General features: G+C 43.8%; 1 protein-coding gene across 3 annotated transcripts in view; it reads right to left on the reverse strand.

The window, feature by feature from the left end:
- Nucleotides 1-3,013: 3,013 nt before the first annotated feature.
- NDRG3 (NDRG family member 3) overlaps nt 3,014-20,435 on the reverse strand; it is a 73,345-nt gene continuing 55,923 nt past the window's right edge. For 2 of the 3 annotated variants that reach the window (XM_027622719.2, XM_027622720.2), the window contains 8 exons: nt 17,058-17,161; nt 15,579-15,644; nt 15,404-15,455; nt 11,398-11,445; nt 7,099-7,134; nt 6,940-6,991; nt 5,700-5,738; nt 3,014-4,605 (listed from right to left, as the gene is read on the reverse strand). In XM_027622719.2, the coding sequence (XP_027478520.1) occupies nt 4,424-4,605; nt 5,700-5,738; nt 6,940-6,991; nt 7,099-7,134; nt 11,398-11,445; nt 15,404-15,455; nt 15,579-15,644; nt 17,058-17,161 (579 nt within the window). In that variant the 3' untranslated portion in view covers nt 3,014-4,423. The remainder of the gene's footprint in view (nt 4,606-5,699; nt 5,739-6,939; nt 6,992-7,098; nt 7,135-11,397; nt 11,446-15,403; nt 15,456-15,578; nt 15,645-17,057; nt 17,162-20,435) is intronic. The other variant, XM_027622721.2, reaches the window with a different exon arrangement.

Below are 20,435 nucleotides of genomic sequence, written 5' to 3' on the forward strand. Positions count from 1 at the left end.
TCCTGTTTCAAGCAGCTGCCTTGTCATGATCCCAGAGGGAGAGGTTTTTCTCTGATTTTGTGCCTTGGTCTTGCCTGAGGAACACAGAACTGAGGTAAATGAGTTTCCCATTCTTAGCTGACCATTATAATCATCTGAAGTTCTTGTCGGTATCAGATTCCTGGGCTCCTCCTCCATCTTCTGAATCCAAGTCACCAGATGATAGCCTAGGAATCTGAATTGTATATACTCCAAGAGACGCCCTCAACTGGCTTTGGGGGAGGCACTGCCTTGGAGGGATGTGTCCTACCCTTTAATGTGGATAGGTATCCCTTGGGGATCTTGTTAAATCACAGATTCTAGTTCAGTGGGCCTGGGGTGAGATTGAAGACTGCATTGCTAACAACTCCCAGGCAATACCCATATTGCTGGTCCATGAACCACACTCTGAGTAACAAGACCTGGATAGTGGTTCTCCAAGTGTGGTCCTAGGCCAGCATTCTCAGCATCCTCTGTGAATTTGTTAGACATGCAAATTCTCGGGCCCCATCTCAGATCTACTAGATCAGAAACTCCATTAGGTGGGGCCAGCAATTGCTTTCCACAAGCCCTCCACCTTCCAGGTGTTCTGATGCACAGCCCAAATCTGAGTGTCACTCAGCTAGGATAAAGAAATTTCTGACAGAATTGCCTTTGGTGTGTTACCTTCAGTCATTAAAATTGAAATAAAGTCCCCAGTTCATTAATATCTAAATAACCTACTGCTGCCTTTCCATTAGGGGTTAGTATTCCTGGAGACATGATTTTTTTTTTCTTAAAGATTTTATTTGAGGGGCGCCTGGGTGGCTCAGTCTTTTAAGCGTCTGCCTTCGACTCAGGTCATGATCCCTGGGTCCTGGGATCGAGTTCTGCATCAGGCTCCCTGCTCCACGGGAAGCCTGTTCTCCCTCTCCCACTCCCCTTGCTTGTGTTCCCGCTCTCGCTGTCTCTGTCAACTAAATAAATAAAATCTTAAAAAAAGGGGGCGCCTGGGTGGCTCAGTCGGTTAAGCGTCTGCCTTCGGCTCAGGTCATGATCCCAGGGTCCTGGGATCGAGCCCCACATCGGGCTCCCTGCTCAGCGGGGAGCCTGCTTCTCCCTCTGCCTCTGCCTGCCTGCCTGCCTACTTGTGCTCTCTCTCTCTCTGTCAAATAAATAAATAAAATCTTAAAAAAAATAAAAATAAAAAAATAAAATCTTAAAAAAAAAAGATTTTATTTGAAAGAGTGAATGAGGGAGCGAGCGAGCACAAGCAGGGGGAGGGGCAGAGGGAGAGGGAGAAGCAGACTCCCCTGCTGAGCAGGGAGCCTGACTCAGGGCTGATTCCAGGACTGTGGGATCATGACCTGAGAGCAAAGCAGATGCTTAACAGACTGAGCCTCCCCTCCCCCCCAGATATGCTTTTAAACACAAAATGGCCCCGAAATAGCTCCTGACTCCAGCTCAGACTATGAAGCCTTTACTGGGACCCTGCCAGCTAGGGCACACTCCAGCTCAGGTTCTCCCTTTCTCCCAGGGAAGGCTGGTTTGAGACTTAACTCCACGGGTACTTGGTGTGAAGAGCTGAAGAAGCCAGAATGGAGACACATCCTGTGTAAGGATGTTAGAATGGGTGATGGCCACTCAAGGATGTGGCCCATGGCAGGGAGGGGACTGAACACAGGCCCACCCTCCTGCTCCTGTCTGCATACCATTCTGATGTCTTTTATCAGACAGGAAGGACTTTCAGACTGGCCTCAAGGTGAGGTCCAAGAAGCCACTGAGAATTAAACTCCCAGATTTGCCGCTTATTAGTTGTGTGACCATCTGTAGTTACCTCTAGGCCGGTTTCTCATCCATAAAATGGGACTAGCATGTACCTCACCGGACCATTATTAGGAAACATATAGGAAGGTGCAAAAGGCCCCAGCCTACAGCAGATGCTCAATAAAGGCTGAATATGAAAATGCATCGATTTGGAAGAACTGGGAAATTTTTCAGGCTAGGTGACCTTGACCAAAATACTCAACTCTCCTCAGCCATTTCTTGTCTGTACAACAGACCTGACCACTTTGCAGGGGTGCCGTGAGAACTGGGTAAGATGAGTTATATGGAAGAGCTTTACACAATCATCTTGTATAGTCTACCTGGCCACTTCCTTGACTCTCACAAGGCTGGCACCCGAGTGTTTTGGACTGAACAGGGAGCAAGGAAATGAAAATGAAGAGAGGAAAAAGTATAGTATGGATCAGTCAAGTGTAGTCAGTTGGGGCCTGACTCCCAGCACAGAGCTAAGGTGGGAAAGCAGGTGACCTGTCAGGTAAATTTATGAAGGCTGGAGTGATATGGGTTTTAAAAGCAACTGTGACCATGAGACCACCTCCAGCCCAAAAACTGTTATCCTGTATTGTCAGGAACTCAGATTGGTGACCTGTATCTGTCCACGTGTATTTGCTTCGTCTCCTCTCCCAGAACGAGCAGGTTCTATGCCATTTTACAAGTATCTCCCACAGACACAGCAACCTTGATGTACTATATAGGTAGCAGCAGCCCCTGGATCATTTAAGACTGATCCAAGGTGGTGGCCCCCTGATATCACTGGTGGGTACAAAAACAGCCATTTCTGGAGAAATACAGTCTGGCCTTTTTGAGGAACCCAGGCAAGTGGTTGCAGATTACTAAATTGGGGTGGGACTCAGCAACCCCACATAGATGGCAGGGGTGAAATGTGGAACGCCTGAGACCTTAGCTCCCCTCCTCCATAAACCGCATGATCACGCTTCTCACAATTTTTGGTTTGACAGGAATAGAGGTGTGTCAGATGGGCTTGGAGTTCAATCCTGGATGGGTTTACTGGTATGACCTTGGGCAAATTATTTATCGAGTCTTAATTTCTTCTTGGGTGAAATAATGATCAAGTATGTGAAAATGCCCAGCACAAAGCCCATATATAGTGACTTGGTTCCACCCCGAGCCCCAGTGCGTGGATTGAGAGAAATAACACCAGCAATCGGGTAACAATGAGACATATACAGCTTTATTTAATAATCTGTAAAAAGTTGTACTCTGGCAGAGTGACGCATTCCCTATCTTAGCAGAAAGCGAACACTATGTCTGAAAAGCCCCCTCCTAAGACTCAGAACTGCGTAACCCTGAGCTTACATCTGATGCCCACAAGAGCAGGGCCCTTGCTCTGTGGCAGGTGGTTTCGGCCTCCTCCCAGCAGTACTGTGGCTGGCTGTGGCCCTCACACAGCAGTCCACTAGGCACAACTGTACCTGCGCAGGCTGCCCTTAGAGACTGGCCCCTTCCCTCTCTTCTTTGAGAGTTATCTGTCAAGAATCTTTCTGAGAAATGGGTTCTGTACCAATTTCACTTCGCTTCCACTAAGTCAGCTGAAGTCAAGGCTGCGCCTGTGACGCATGATAGTCCATTGAGGTCTGTGCCTTTTCGCCCAGCTGATTCCTCACCATCTACATAATTTTCAGGCCATACCTCTCCTTTTTCAGAGCAGTGAGGGGTGGAGAAACACTCTTCATCCCAGACCCAGGAGGCACTTCTTGTGGATATCCGGTAAGTGGTATCAGACACTGCGGAGACAGCAGCTCTGCTCTGGCAGAGCAGAGGCCTGGCATGTTGCTTTCCACCTTCTGGTGCTAAGAGAGTGCAGTAATGATGCCACACTCACTTCTCAGGAAAAACTCCATGTTGCACCAGAACCTCATCATTCATGGGCTTCTAAAAGAATATATCCCTCCCTTTTAGTTACAGAATAACATACGTGAATGCATTTGGACAGAAGGAGGTGGCTGGCCACGCTGCCTGCCTCTCTGTGTAACAGGCTCCCTTCTATTGGTCACAGTCAACAGTAAGCACAATCGGTTCCACATTCCACAGAGCTGCTGAAGTCATTTTGCAAATCGTGTTGACCAACTCGGAACCAAGAGAATGCAGTGGCCTACCCAACCTAGAAACCTGTTCTGTTTATTTCCCTTAAAAACACCGTTGAAAATGAAAAAAAGGTCCCCTTTGTTTTTTGTGCAGAAGCTCTACAAGAAAGCATATCTAAAATCACAGAACTATGCACACACAAACAGACACGCGTGCTCACATACATACATCAGGATCAAAGAATCTTGTCAGATACGTAGTTGGGAAAGCACGAGGAAAAGCTGGCAAGAGAAGATATGGAAATTTGATCAGCTAAAGATGCTGGAATGTTACAGTAATGGCAAGGAAGTGATTCTTGGTACATACAAAAAGGAGGGCGGGCAGGCAGAGAGAATGATAAATCCAAGATACCAGAGAGTGTCAGTGGCCATGCAGGAGTTAAAGACAGATGCCAGTTTGCTGGATGAAATGTTACATTATGGAGTGGTTGTTTGAAGGAGGGTGGACTTGCATGGTCCAGGGGAGGAGTATCTGCTTAGCAGGACACCTCCATGGTCTGGTGTCTGTCCACAACATCAGGGGATTCAGAGGATTCTTGAGTTCCATCTGACTGATTGCTGGTGACAGATCGGCTGAAGGCACTTTCTCCAGAGCCGATGCTACTCGAGGTTGAGTGGGTTCGTGATCGGGCGAGCCGGGTCATGCTGGCAGATGGTACTGTAAGAAAGAACCAAGGGGACTAGAAGATAGTACCCTGGCTAAGCTTAGCTAATCCAGAAACTTCACCAAAGGCTTTGTTTAGCTTTCCCAACACATTTAAGGTGAGACCCAGGACAAGACACAGCCATCTCCATTTTGCATTATTTGCTTAGGTGAATCTGGTTGGAATCTTGGCTGATTCTAGTCCACAGAAGAACATGGGGAAACCTAAGTCCAGAGTATAGCCTCTTAGCTATGCCCACGCCATTCATACAGTGATTAGGAAAGAGGCTTTGGGAACCCAAATAGGTAACCAAACCCTGCAGTGCATGCAAGACTAAACCAAAAGAAAGACAAACCACACAAGTATGAAGGTGTTTCACAAACACAGTGCAAGCCCGATACAACAAGACTACCATCCGTGTCCACAGGCTACCCTTGCTACCTGGGGAGGAGACATGTACGAAGGTGTGGGCGTAGGAGAGGGCAGGTGGGCCTGGCACTGACCTCTATGCAGGCTGCAAGGTAAAGGATGCCTGCAAGGGAAGGGCTCTGGGAGTGGGTGTTTCACTGACCACTGTTCTACTGCTGCTTTGATCCTAAGGTCTTTCCAGCTCGGCTGGGACACGGCCTTACCCGGCATAACCTCCCTACCTATCTTCCTGAGGCACCGGCCACTCCCCCAGCTGTCAGTTCAATGCTGGGGTCAAAAGATGCCATCACCTGCAAGGGGCTTTTCAGACTATATATTGCATAGAGTTTTCCAGACACAGGCTCTGGCACTCCTATTTAGAATCAAAGCTGCCCTTCAATTCCTGTGTCTGGGGTTCATGCAAAGATGAGTAGGTGGTGGTGGAAGAGGGGTTGTGCCTACAGTTTCAGCTACTGCTGTGACCCTGGATTTGGGTAAGAGGAAGCCTGATTATTACAACCCGCTCCTTTCTTCTGGGGAATCAGGGCTGGACCTGTAGGCTAACCCTCTTAGGGCACAACGAGCCCCGTTCTATCGGGCTCTCACTGCACAGGAAAACCGCGGACATGCTGCAGGCAGCCAATGCAGCCAGGAGAGCGTGACTGGGAGGCAGGGGCGGGGCCAGCATGGAGGAAGGTACCTGACTCGGTGCTCAGGTGACTGAGCTGCACATACGGGACTGGAAGCAGGATGGACACAGGAAAAGGCACGTTAGTGACCCAAGAGTGCCAAGTGGCAACCTTGGCTGCCTAGTAACACTGACAGAATATTCTAAGCTGGGGATGAAGTTTTATTTTAAGGTCTCAGAGAAGAGTTGAGGCTGACTCATGTTTTATTAAGCATCTCAGATGTTACTTCTCTCAACTAGTCGAGGGCAACTGTTTTCCCCTCCACTATAAACAGCCATCTGTTTTGGATCAGAAATGCGCTGGAAGATGAGCTATTTCCTAGGAAAGGGATGAGAACTGGCTAGGAGAGGGACTTCTCCTCCCAGTGAGCCAGAGAGATGTGGGTGTGGGCTCGGTTGGTAGTGGCTCACAGACGGGGATGACACAGCCACTCTAGACGAAACATACACAGTCTGCCTGCCAGGCACAGGGCTATACCCAGGGGTCAGCTGCTGCCCAGGCAGCTGATGGCCATTTTCCACACTTAAACCAAAGACAGGAAAAAAAAAATCACTCTCCTGGGTAAACAGCTCTGTACCTGGGTTGAAGAGTTTTTCTCCTTAAAAATTCCAAGAAAGGAGCAAGTGTGGATAGTCTGTGACAAATGAGAAAGCTCAGGGGTCTCACAATACAAGAGACCAGGACAGTGGCACACGATATGGACACATCCTTGGACTCACTCTAAACTACTGTACAAGTTCATTTCCTGTGGTGGGGCGAATGTAACTGAGGACACTACCATTTTCTTTTGAAGTCTCCACTTTGTTTCTCTAGGCCAGGAGTCATTACCAGCTGAGTTCAAATGCAAATCATTAATTTCAGATTCACAAGCTTAGGAAAGCCTAAGCCTCAGTGATTGAAAACATGGGCTCTGGAGTCAGACTGCTAGGGTTCTGCAGGTGAACTGTTACCCTGGGAAATGTGTTTAGCCTCTTTGAACCTCAGTTTCTTCTTCTATAAAATAGGACTAAAACAGAACTTACCTCTTAAAATTATAAACACTGAATGCCCAGCACAAGGTAAGTGCTTAGTAAGTGTCAGCTCACCTTATTGTACACGCACAGATGAATGCTCCATGAACATTCTGGTTTCTACTTGACTGCAGGCTGGCTAGCACAGGCATTATGCCCTGAGAAATGTGTGCTCCCCAGACGTCAAAATGACCCCATTATCATTAAATTTTTGCTAGAAAGGAAGTTTTATGCTACTCACTGTAGCCCATTCCCTGCAAAAAGTACTTGAAGGCCTCGGTGAGCTTTCCAGGCTGGGAGACAAAATAAGAAGGTATTAATCTTTGCACACACAGAGAGGCAGAATCAAATGAGTGCTTTAGAAAAAGGCAAGAACAACAACAACAAAGCCCCTCCTTACCTGTACTACTTGGGGCAGTCCACCACAGTCTGCCATCTAAAAGAGGAAAAATACGTAAGTCAGCTGGTACTTATACTTAGGGGACATGCTCTGAAAATCCCTAAGGCCTTTCAAACAGGACAGGATTGAATTTTAGGTTCCTTAACTTAATGTTTAACTGCAACCAAGTGTAGGTTTCCTCAATGCACTCTTTTTTTTTTAACAGTTTGGGTTTTGGGTTGTTGTTTTTTTTTTTAAGATTTTTATTTATTTATTTATTTGAGAGAGAGAGAGCGAGAGAGCTCGAGCACTGGGGAGGGGCAGAGAGAGAGAAGCAGACTCCCTGCTGAGCAGGGAGCCCCATGCAGGACTCGATCCCAGGATCCTGAGATCACGACCTGAGCAGAAGGCAGACGCTCAACCGACTGAGCCACCCACCCAGGTGACTGTCCTCAATGCACTCTTATATGAAGACTTACATCCTAGAAATAACCTTGGATATAAATCTGAAAAGATTATTTAATACTTATTCATCAGTAAGATGTAGAGCCTGGCCTTTAGGTTGAGAATTCAGGCCCAGGTTGAGAATTTCCCTTTAGGGAAATTCTGTCACCCTTTAGGGGTGACAGTGAAATTAACCCCTGTCTTCAACTATGGTTCTGCCTCCACCTGAAGAATGTTACTTTCAGAGTCCTCAAACAGCATGAACCTAACTTCTCAGGGTACCATGCTTCCTAAATTCCCTCTCAGCCCAATATTATTTTCATTCTACAACTAAGGGGATTTCTCCAATGAGATGGTGATGTTGAATTTGGTCAACTCACTTGGTCAGCCACTTTCCTCTCAAAGCTGGACTTGGTGAGGCTGTCTCTCACTTCATAAATATTTACAGCTGGTTATTCTCACTTGTTTTGTTTTCTTTTAAGATTTTATTTATTTATTTGATATATATAGAGAGAGAGCAAGAGAGGGAACATAAGCAGGGGGAGTGGGAGAGGGAGAAGCAGGCTTCCTGCCGAGCAGTGAGTCCAATGCAAGTCTTGATCTCAGGACCCTGGGATCATGACCTGAGCCGAAGGCAGGTGCTTAACGACTGAGCCACCCAGGCACCCCTGGTTATTCTCACTTGTGCAAGGATTTCTAGAGTAGGGTTTTGTTAGCACACATTGGAATTACCTAGAAGACTCATTAAAACTCAGATTCTTGGGTTTCTGCTCTAGAGATACTGATTTAATAGGCCTGGGGTGGAGCTCGAAAACTTGATTTCTTTCCTTTTTTTTTTTTTAAAGAGAGAGCATGGGGGCGCCTGGGTGGCTCAGTCATTAAGCGTCTGCCTTCGGCTCAGGTCATGATCCCGGGGTCCTGGGATTGAGCCCCACATCGGGCTCCCTGCTCAGTGGGAAGCCTGCTTCTCCCTCTCTCACTCACCCTGCTTGTGTTCACTCTCTCACTGTGTCTCTCTCTGTCAAATAAATAAATAAGATCTTAAAAAAAAAAAAAGAGAGCGTGTGTGGGGGGCAGTGGGTGGTAGGGGAAGAGGGAGAGAGAGAATCTTAAGCAGACTCTACACCTAGGGCAGGGCTCCATATCTCATGACCCTGAGATCATGACCTGAGCCGAAATCAAGAGTTGGATGCTTAACTGACTGAGCCACCCAGGTACCCCAAGAACTTGCTTTTTTTCCCTTTTTTAAAAAGATTTATTTTTTAAAGTTCCACTTATGTGACAGAGAGAGAGAGAAAGAGAGCACAAGCAGGGGGAGTGGCAGGCAGAGGGAGAGGGAGAAACAGGTTCCCCCCCGCCGCAGGGCAGGGAGCCCGACGCAGGGCTCGATCGCAGGGCCCTGGGACCACGACCCAAGCCAAAGGCAGACACCCAACCAACTGAGCCACCCAGGCACCCTAAAGCTTTATTTATTTTAGAGAGGGAGAGGCAGAGAGAGTTGCAAGCAGACTCCGTGCTGAGTTCAGAGCCTGATGAGGGGGCTAGATCCCATGACCCCAAGATCATGATGTGAGCCAGAGTAGGACACTTAACTGACTATGCCACCCAGGCGCCCCAGGCACTTGCATTTCTAACAAGCTCCTAGGTGAAGCAGATTCTGCCAATCTGCAGAAAACACTTTCTAAGGCATGACCAACCATGGACCCACCCTCTTCCTTCCAGCTATTACTTATTCTGTACACAGTATATCCTATTCAGGCTGACTGGAACTTAAAAAAAAAAAAGGAGAGCGATAGGGGCACCTGGTGGCTCAGTCAGTTGAACATCCAACTTTTGGTTTCAGCTCAAGTTATAATCTCAGGGTTGTGAGATTGAGCCCTGCCCAGAGTGTGGAGTCTGCTTAAGATTCTCCCTCTCCCTTGCCCTCTGCCCCTCCCCTGCTCACACTCTCTCTCTCAAAAAAATAAACCATCGTTTCTATTCACTAGCATGAACACTTTCTTTGAGGTGGGGACTGTTATTTAGCAGATGGGAATGTCACAGAAGGCACAGGAATTTGAGGTTAATGGGACAATCCCTTAAAATTCTACAAATAATATCAGGGACAAACATTTACCCTGATTAAATATACACCTAACTGGCAGAGGCTGTATTTTCATGAAGTTTAGGAGTCAAAATCTGACATAAAACAATTAGCACATGCAGAGAGAGAATATTAGAAGAGACTATTTCCAAGCTTGATGCCTATCAGGTAGCTGGAGAGCCAGTTCAATTATGCTGCTGCAGTGGGCATTTTTGCCCAGAAAAAACTACATCTACAGCTACTACAGAGTTCAGTTTTGTGCTTTCAAAATACTGATTCAAACCTGTACTGAAAAACTACTTGAAACCATATACTTTTAAAATAACATCCCTATTTTGGACCAGTTCATCAACCACCTGGACCTCACCACATTCTGCATTCTGTCACCTCAGAGCATTAACCTCATGTTCTATTTCCAGGAACGATGGCCTGCTTCTGGTGACAGCACTTCCCTTTCAAGCCACTTCAAAGAGAAAGGGAAGAAAGCAGAGGTCTTTCAGGCTGAGAAAGTAGCAGTAAGCAATGTAAGATCAGCACTTAAATACAGTAATCCATATTCAAATCAGGATGTCAGGCCCCTGAACATTTTACTACAGGCTGTAGAAAAAAACAAGGTTGACACTCTTGCCTGGGGTACAATGAAAAGGGAGAGAAATCTGACACTAACTAGAAATTCAGTAGAAGAGTTGTTCTCTATTTGCCCTAAGAGAAAGAAAATGCACCCACCCTCATATCAGAATGTTACCAGAAGCTTCCTACACAATACAATGGGACATGGCATGTAAATAATTTCCATTCATCCTAATTCTCACAAAATTAAATAATGCTTATGAACTTTTTAATGACATGCTTAGATACTGATATCAAAAAGTTGAGGAGGGACACCTGGGTGGCTCAGTCAGTTAAACGTCTGCCTTTGGCTCAGGTCATGATCCCAGTGTCCTGGGATCCCATGTCCCGCATGGGGTCCCTGCTCAGAGGGGAGCCTGCTTCTTCCTCTGCCTGTTCTCTCTCTCTGACAAATAAATAATTAAGTCTTAAAAAAACCAAAAAACAAAACCCAGACACATGGCTGTAAATATCCTGACCTTAATGATATAAAAATGTACAGGAGGGGCGCCTGGGTGGCTCAGTCATTGAGCATCTGCTTTCGGCTCAGGTCATGATCCCAGGGTCCTAGGATCGAGCCCCACATCGGGCTCCCTGCTCGGCGGGGAGTCTGCTTCTCCCTCTCCCACTCCCCCTGCTTGTGTTCCCTCTCTCACTGTGTCTCTCTCTGTCAAATAAATAAATAAAATCTTTAAAAAAAAAAAAAAGCATACAGGAAAAAGACCCCAATTTTTTTTTCTTTTGGAGAGCGAGCACAGGGGTTGGGCGGGGAGAGGGGCAGAGGGATAGAGAGAATCTTAAGCAGGTTCCACACCCAGCACAGATCCCAAGGTGAGGCTTGAGTTCATGACCCTGAGATTGTGACCTGAGCAAAAATCAAGAGTTGGATGCTTAACTGACTGAGCCACCCAGGCACCCTAAGACATCAGTATTTTTAGCAGAGGGGAATTTTGGGTGGTAGGATTATGAGTAATTTTTATTGATTTCTATCCTTTACTTTTCTCTATTTTCCAATATTCTACATTGAGAATATATTCAGGAAAAAGAAATAAAAAAAAAAAAAGAATCAGAGAGAGAGAGAGAGCTTTCCTTCTTTTTGGGCAACTATTCCAGAAATAGAGTATTTTGAGCCATGTATAATTTACTCATAAATCTACTGGCAATGAGGAAAGAAAGCACCTTACCTTTAGCAAAGTTGTATTTATAGGGTTCAGGCGAGAGTTGCATTCAACCTTAAAAAAAGAAAAAAAGATAAAACAATTTTATGAACCGCTAGAAAAATAAGAAATAGCTTGACATGAGAATGATCTTCCAAGATCAACAGCTCGGTTTGGACATGGCTGAATCAGTCAAAGAAATTATCAAAATACAAAGTAAGAGATATGTGATGTACTTGGTATCTGATTATTTCTGAGTAAATCGAAAAGTCTGGCTAATTTCATTTTCTGAATCTGTTGCGAGTATTTAAAGAACTATATGTTGAATCTAATTTCTCCTACTGGCTAGGAGAACTTGGGGGCTAATTATCTATTTTAAAATGTGAACTGGATCATAGCCCTCACCTACTGAGGTCTTGATGGCTTCCCAGCACAAATGGCCCTGACCAAGCCCAATCCCCACCCCCCTTATACATTCCCTGTACCTTGGGTTTGCCATTCTGCACACCCTCTTTTCTGACTCAAGGTCTTTCACTATTCCAACTAAATACTGACTACTCTATGATTTTCTCTCTCACAGCAGTTATCATAATTAAGAATTACAACCTTTGTGTTTACATGTTTGGTATCCTACACTCTTATACCCATGAAGGCAGAGACCTCAAAGAAAAGCTTTAACCTCTAGGTTCAGCAATGTTTTATGGCTAATTTAATCAACAAAATCTCTTTTACACATGCTTGCCAAGCATATACATACAAAACACTGCTAAGAGTCTGGAATCCACTAGGGTGAAAACATACAGTACAAGGCTGAATGACATCACTTCAAAATTTCACAACTGAGCTGAGTATAGAAGGACGAGTAGAATTTCAAGAGACACAGTAAAAAGAAGGGGTGGGTGTTTGAAGGCTTCCAGAGTCAGGGGGGAAAGCATAAGCAAAGAACCAGGAGATGTGAAGTGGATGTACAGGGCACGTGTGGGGTTACAGAGGTGTGCTGTGAAGATGCACTACAAGGCAAGTCTGGGAGGCAGACTGGAGTTGACCATGGAAGGCAAGGAGCCACGGAAGGTTTCTGAGGTAAAAGGATTTGTTTTAGTAAAGTAACCAGCAGTGGCCTGTATGACAGACTACAGAGGCAATGAGCCAGTTAGGGAGTTATTAAAATTACCTAGGCAAGAACCAGTAATCCAGCTGAACTCTGGGGACTGCTGATGGGCAGGTATACAAAACTCTTCTATAACCAGGGGATGATCTAAAAACCAGGATCACCAAACCAGTTTTTGCTCTACACAAATGACAATGCAGGCAGTGATAAGCAAATGTACCAGTGTACTACAGAATATCATTAACTCTAAACTGTAGAATTTAAAAACTGGATCCCGAACTACCAAGCACAGTGCTGAGAACATAGTAGATATGAAATAAATATTTTCTGGAAAAATGAACTCCCCACATCTGGATTTAATTTAATAAATCATACTTTCCTTGGTTTACCACTGTGTAACTTCTATAACTGTAAGAAGTCTCCATATCTGGTAAGCCAAATGCAATGGTTGTTTTTTTGACATGTCTACTCTCTCCCTAGCTCACCAAATGCAGAGACTCCATCTTATTCATTTTTGTATTCCCCATAGCATCGAGCAAACAGGGAAAAGCTCAAAAAATGAGGCTGAATAAGTGAGCAAGAATAGCAAAAACGACCAAAACTTAAGGAGCTCCTTCCTGCTCTTCCAGGCATGGATAGTCCTCTAATCCCTACCAATCTGTGGGATAAAATGCTAGCTCTCACAAGCTAGAATCTGTCTGGAAAAGCATCTACTTTGTGATACAACAGAGCTCCTGAGGTTCTTACCTATAAATGCTTAAGATGAGGAAATCAGAAAACAAGACCTTGGCCAATCTATCTAGTCATGAAAAATAATTGGAAATGTTGCTTTAAGTCCATGCAAGTTTAAAAAAATAACTCAGTCTATCAGAAAATTCTGATGAAGGGTATTTTCTAAAAATAACACTGTTTTCTTATTTTAGGTCACATGTTTAGGGAAAAAAAATTTTTAAGTAGTATCTACACCCAGTGTGGGGCTCAAACTCATGACCCCAAGATGAAGGGTCACATGTTCCACCAACTGAGCCAGTCAGGCACCCCTGAAGAAATGTTTTTGATAAATATTTTTGTAGCATGTATCTCCACCTTTTTAGCCAGAAAAGACTGACCTCTATAAATCTCCTTCATGATGAATTGGGATCATCACTATAACTTTATCACCTTTGGGGAATTTTTTTTTTTTTTTTTGGACTCAAGGGTCATTTACCTCTGTGCTAAAGCCATGCCATGTATTTTATAACAGACACAGAATGTCTTACAGGATGATACAGGGAGGTACAAATATATCATCACATCTACCTCACCTTACACTTACCCTGCCCCATTAACTTTCTCACCTATGTCTACACCCCTGATTAACTACTAGAATCCCTTTCTGAAAAAAGCCTTACTCCCTAATGTTTTTCTCTAAACAGAGCAGAAGCGAAGGCTGCCAAAGAAAACCAGGTAATCTCACACAGATACCTCTTATATTACATATACTGTGGGAAAGACAAGTAAACCCTAACAGATACGTGAAAAACTGTCAACTTCATTTGTAATAAAAAAAATGCACATTAAAACAGTGGCACACCATTTTTAATCTATTAAATTATTAATAAAATTTAAAAATCCAATGCTGGACAAGATGCTGTGAAACAGGCACTCTCATACACTGCTGGTGCCAACACACTACTATGTCCTTTCTGGAAAGGAATCTGGCAAATGTTATAAAAAATTTTGCAAAGGTTTATGATTTTTGACACATTAATTCCACTTCTAGAAATCTATCCCAGGGAAATGACAAAAAATTCAATACGGATGTTCAACAGCTACATTATCAATGGTGCAGAATCTGGTATCATCAACTGGAGAATGAGGTTAAACAAAGGCACATTTACAAGACTAAATAGTATACAGATGTACTGACTTCATAATATGGAAAAAGGCTATCAAAAATGCTATCAGTCAGGGCGCCTGGGTGGCTCAGTCATTAAGCGTCTGCCTTCGGCTTAGGTCATGATCCCAGGGTCCTGGGATCAGGCCCCGCATCGGGCTCCCTGCTCCGCGGGAAGCCTGCTTCTCCCTCCCCCACTCCCCCTGCTTGTGTTCTCTCTTGCTGTGTGTCTCTTTGTCAAATAAATAAATAAAATCTTTAAAAAAAAAATGCTATCAGTAATCAGGTCTCCAAATCTTTTATGTTTAGTATCACCCGGGGTATGTTAGAGGAAAAGATAATAGTTTATTTACCTTTGGGTAATGGGATTGTAATGTTCCCTTGTCCTTCTATTTTTTAATTTTTTTATATTTTCTACAATGAGCATGATTATTTTTACCAGTGTATTATATACTTGAGGAAGAGGCAGAGAAAAGCATATAGGCTCTCAGCAGCCTTCCAGCCTGATACAGTTCCAGATGTATGGTGGCTGCAGAAGGCTGAAGAGCTGTCAGAAATGTGACAATAAGCAAATGGTGTTTAGTTATACTACTTGCCACAAAGTGAACTGCACCATATAAAGCAATCAAAGGTAATACTGATCCCTTCTGATAAAATCTAGTGGTTGATGAGGAATTCATTTTCCAAACTGGGTAATAAGGAGCAAACCCTGATAGGTGTAATCAGAAATAACAAAGACGACTATTTACCAACTGTTCCTAGTGTGCCAGCAGTGTGCTGTATACATTTTTTTTTTCTTTTTTTAAAGATTTTATTTATTTGACAGAGAGACACAGCGAGAGAGGGAACACAAGCAGGGGGAGTGGGAGAGGGAGAAGCAGGCTTCCTGCTGAGCAGGGAGTCCGATGCAGGGCTCCATCCCAGGACCCTGAGATCATGACCTGAGCCGAAGGCAGATGCTCAATGACTGAGTCACCCAGGCACCCCGTGCTGTATACATTTTATTGCATTTAATCTCATTTATCTTCACAACATCAGGACATACTTACCACAGCCTCAACTGCAGGTGAACTGTCCCCTACCACCAATAGAGTAGAACACCTGGGGAAAGGCAAAATTAAGAGGTGACATTCTGCAAACAGCACCTATATTCCCCTGAATACTGCATTAGTTTATGAAAGGCAAAGATATTTAGTAACTTACTAGGGAAACCGAGGGACTTACTTTAATGTCTTCGATTTGTTATCGTTTTGGCCCAGCAAGGGTCTTTCAATCTCTAGGTCTCTGCGTCTAGAAAAACAAAGGAAGCAATCAATACCCCTTTCAGGTAAAATCATGGCAACTCAGATGATTTCCTGGTTATGAAGACCAAAATGTATCAAGGAATTTGAAACTATCTTTCCTTCACACCTGATGAGGGAAGGGGCCTTGTGCACTTCATTCATGAGAAGCCATTTTAGTAGCATCCTGAGTGGTACAGAGCAGGAACAAGGTTTCTGGCTCAACCTTGAGGGGCACAATGGGATGCCAGAAGTTTAGAAGCAACTTCAAAACTCAACAGCAATGCTACTGAAATCCTCAAGTTGTGTTTAATTTTCCAACTAGTTTATAGGAATAAATTCCTTAAGAGAAGGGGAACTTTTTTGGGGGAAAACTTGTAACTAACATAGTTTAGTGCAGGACTTAATAAACCTTTCTGATTTCAACTGAAAATAAGCAGGCTCTGTTATACAGAGAAAGGAGTTGGAGAGACCAGGTTCAAAATCTCTGGGTGAGTTTACGTAAGTTATAGCTGATCCATTTTTTCAATCTTTTCCCATGTACTCAGAAAGCTAGAAGGAGTGAATATGTTTAACCTTGGAAAAACTGGTCCCAAGATAAGAATCCAACTCTCTCAGTGACTGAGGGAGACATGACAGTAGGTTTTGGAATGTACACAAATAAAAGAGAATTTACTAGTGTCCATGTGTTACTTCTGCCTGATGACAAGATGTCAGTGAAGAGAGACTGAATCGAGGCCTAAGACTTCTTTTCTTTGCCTCTTCTCCATGTATTTTTCTGTCCTGCCTCACATTACATGGATGTTGTGTGTGTCTACGTAACGTAGGTATTTTTTTAATCTCAAAACATCTTAAAACTACAAATGGTATTTCGGGCGCCTGGGTGGCTCAGTTGGTTAAGCGACTGCCTTCGGCTCAGGTCATGATCCTGGAGTCCCGGGATCGAGTCCCACATCGGGCTTCCTGCTCAGCAGGGAGTCTGCTTCTCCCTCTGACCCTCTTCCGTCTCGTGCTTTCTATCTCTCATTCTCTCTCTCTCTCAAATAAATAAATAAAATCTTTAAAAAAAAAAAAAGAAAAACTACAAATGGTATTTGAATGTGCCCCAAACAGCGTTCAGTTCATTTTTTTTTTTTTTAAGTAATCTCTACACCCAACATGGAACTTGAACTCATGACCCCAAAATCAAGTCGCACACTCTACCAACTGAGCCAGGCAGGTGCCCCCATTCATTTTCCCTGAAACCTGTCTTCCTATCTGTCTGACAGCCCTTCTTCCTTTACTGTGGTGAACAGCATGAAAGCAATCTCATGACACAGCACTGAAAGAAGTAGTTTATTTTCCCTGCCCCTCTTCCCTCAAATGTCCGTTATCTTTTTGGACCTAGTTTACATTTAGGTGGAGGAATAGGAAACAACTGTACCCGTTATAAGAACCCAGGAAGAGCTGTAGGTTTTCTTGATTGATATCTTGGGCAATATGCAGCCTGTAGGTTTGAATCAGGTCCAAGTTGGCCTGCAACTCTTCCTAGAACAATTGAAAAGAGACACAAGGTAAACATCTGAGCTACAGTACAAGTCTATGTTGTTTGGTTTGCATTCTCAATGCCCAAAGCTAAATCTCTCTGCTCAAGATGGGAAATGGGGCAGAGCCTGGGGCCCACCCTTGTACTGGTAGGCTGAATGGGTGAAGTCTTTATCTGCAGTAGACTGGTTCAGTGCCAAGTTCTGTGTCGGATGAGGGTGCAAAGAATCTATTATGGCAAAGGCTGGTCACCAACTCCAGGCCAAATGTAAAAACTTGGAGATTTCTCTGAACTTCCTTCTTACGTGGTAGCACCCAGAAACTGCACTGGACTTGTGGATTCAAGCACTAGCTGTAGAACTCAGGTCACCTAACTATTCAGAACCCTAGTTTCTCTGTTTCTTGCATGTTCTGCCATTACTCATAAAACATGAAGATAATAACCAGATACCTGACAAGGCTGTTTTATTTATTTATTTTTAAAGTAGGGTCTATGCCGAATGTGGAGCTTGAATTCACAAGCCTGAGATCAAGAGTCGCATGCTCTACAGACTGAACCAGCCAAGTGCCCCCGACAAGGCTGTCTTAAAGATTAGATAAGAAAAGTTATATGAACTGTAAAGTGGAAACTAAATGGAAGGCGGGGCACCAGTCTGGTTCAGTAGGTACAGTGAACAACTCTTGATCTCAGGGTTGTGAGTTCAATCCCCACGCTGGGTGTAGAGACTACTTTAAAAATTCTAAAATTTCAAAAAAAGGCAAGGTAACATTTTTCTTAATAGCCATAAATCTATATAATTAAATTATCTGTACTGATATAATATAATCAGTATATCACTTATTTATACATTATCACTTAATAATAGCTATAAATTATAGATTACATTCCATTATATTTTATTAAGTCAATTTATCATTTATTTAATCTTACTGCTATTACTATTAAAGGCATAAAATACGAGAGAAACAAACGGTTTATACAGTGAAGTTGAGTCTTCCTTCCCCACCACCCATTGTCCAATGGTCCCTCTCTTGCTGGCCTTCTCAGGTCATCAGAACAGTTGCCAGGTTCTTGTGTACATAAACATGTATGTACATACGTGTACACATGTACACAAGCGCACACACACCCAGCAAGCAGTTTTAAGCAGAAGGGAAAATGTTTGCTTTGGAGGAAAGAAATGGATCAGGGATAGTAAGAGAGCCAGTTAATCCAAGGCAGTGTGTAAAGGTTACCATCAAACCTCATAGAGAAAAATAGATAAGGAGAATATCTGTTTGCATTCTTACTACCATGTAAGTAAAGTGAGCCAAGAATACAGTTGGAACTGACCAATTGGATCACAGTCTACCTGAAACTAAGGACACTACAATCACTCTGAGGAAATATGGTAAATGCGAAAGAAATTATAATAAGAAAAGTAAACAACAGGGGTGCCTGGGTGTCTCAGTCGTTAAGCATCTGCCTTCAGCTCAGGTCGTGATCCCAGGGTGCTGGGATTGAGCCCTACATCGGGCTCCCTGCTCCGCGGGGAGCCTGCTTCTCCCTCTCCCACTCCCCTGCTTGTGTTCCTTCTCTAGCTGTGTCTCTGTCAAAAAAATAAATAAAAAAACCTTTATTAAAAAAAAGACGTAAACAAACGAAGCAGACAGTAATCAGAGATGAAATATGTAGCCAGCTCTCCCATCAAAGTCTGGAGAGGAACCTGAGCAGCAAAGTCTGAGACAAAGGAGGGAAGAAATGATAATGGTACAAAAGGGGTAAAACTGGCTTAAGTGCTAATGGAACTTCTTAGATAAAGCTGTTATGTATAAATTGCCTTCCCATGCCCCACCTTTTTTTTTAAACACAAATTGGGGCACCTGGGTGGCTCAGTAGGTTAAGCATCTGCCTTTCAGCTCAGGTCATGAACCCAGGGTCCTGGGATCGAGCCCCACATCGGGCTCCCTGCTAAGTGGGGAGTCTGCTTCTCCCTCTCCCTCTGCCCCCCTGCTCAGGCTCTCTATCTCAAATAAAATCTTAGAAAAAATAAAAAACACAAATTGTTGGGGTGCCTGGGTGGCTCAGTCAGTTAAGCGTCTGCTTTTGGCTCAGGTCATGATCCCAGGGTCCTGGGATCAAGCCCCACATTGGGCTCCCTGCTCCGTGGAGAACCTGCTTCTCCCTCTCCCTCTGCCTGCCCCTCTGCATACTTGTGCTCTGTCAAATAAAAAAATAAAATCTTTAAAAAACAAACACAGGGGCGCCTGGGTGGCTCAGTTGGTTAAGCGACTGCCTTTGGCTCAGGTCATGATCCTGGAGTCCCGGGATCGAGTCCCACATCAGGCTCCCTGCTCAGCAAAGGAGCCTGCTTCTCCCTCTGACCCTCCCCCCTCTCATGTACTCTCTCTCTCTCAAATAAATAAATAAATCTTTAAAAAAAAATAAAAAATAAAAAACAAACACAAATTGTGGTCTGCTAGACATACTGTTCTACACTTTGCTTCTCCCCTTAAAAGTATTAGAGATCATTCCTTATCAGGAAATATGGAGCTGCCTTCTTTTTTATACTACTTGTTTCTCCACAACCTTATTAATACAAATGGCCATTCTTTTTAATTTTTGCAAATTTGATAAAAAAGAGGATATCGCTATGGTTTTTTCTTATTGGTGAAGATGATTCATATTTCAGAACCTTATTTGTTTCCATTTCAAAATATTAGAAGCAATATACACATTTGCTTGCTTAAATTTTATTTTTCTAAAAGTTTATTTATTTAAGTGATCTCTATATCCAATGTGGGGCTCAAACTCACGACCCTGAGATCAAGAGTTGTATAGTTCGACTAAGTCAGCCAGGAGCCCCAAAGCTTTATTTTTTAAGAGTAGTTCTAAGTTGACAACAAAATGGAAAGCAAGGCTTTCTTTGTTTTTGAGCAAACTACTCCTCATTCCTCCCCAAATGTAAAATGTCCAATTTTATTTCTCCTTCAAGGCCCAGCTGGGATACCTCCTCTACACTGAAGCCCTTCCCTGATCCCCAAACCAGAAGTAAATCTCTCCGGCCTTTGAATTCCTCTAGGCCCCTCATGGTGTCTGCCCTAAGGCACCCTGCCATGGTAGAAAGAGGAAAGCTTCAGATTTAGGCACAAATGTGGCTTCAAATCTCTTCCCTCGATATGTTATTAGCTGGAAACAAATTCATTCTTCATCTGTAAAGTGGGAATAATACAATTCCTATTATGAGATTATTAGATTAATATACATAAAACCTCTGTCTGAAATTTGTAGGTGTTC

The sequence above is a fragment of the Zalophus californianus genome, chromosome 8, assembly GCF_009762305.2.
Source record: "Zalophus californianus isolate mZalCal1 chromosome 8, mZalCal1.pri.v2, whole genome shotgun sequence".
Taxonomy (NCBI): Eukaryota; Metazoa; Chordata; class Mammalia; order Carnivora; family Otariidae; genus Zalophus; species Zalophus californianus.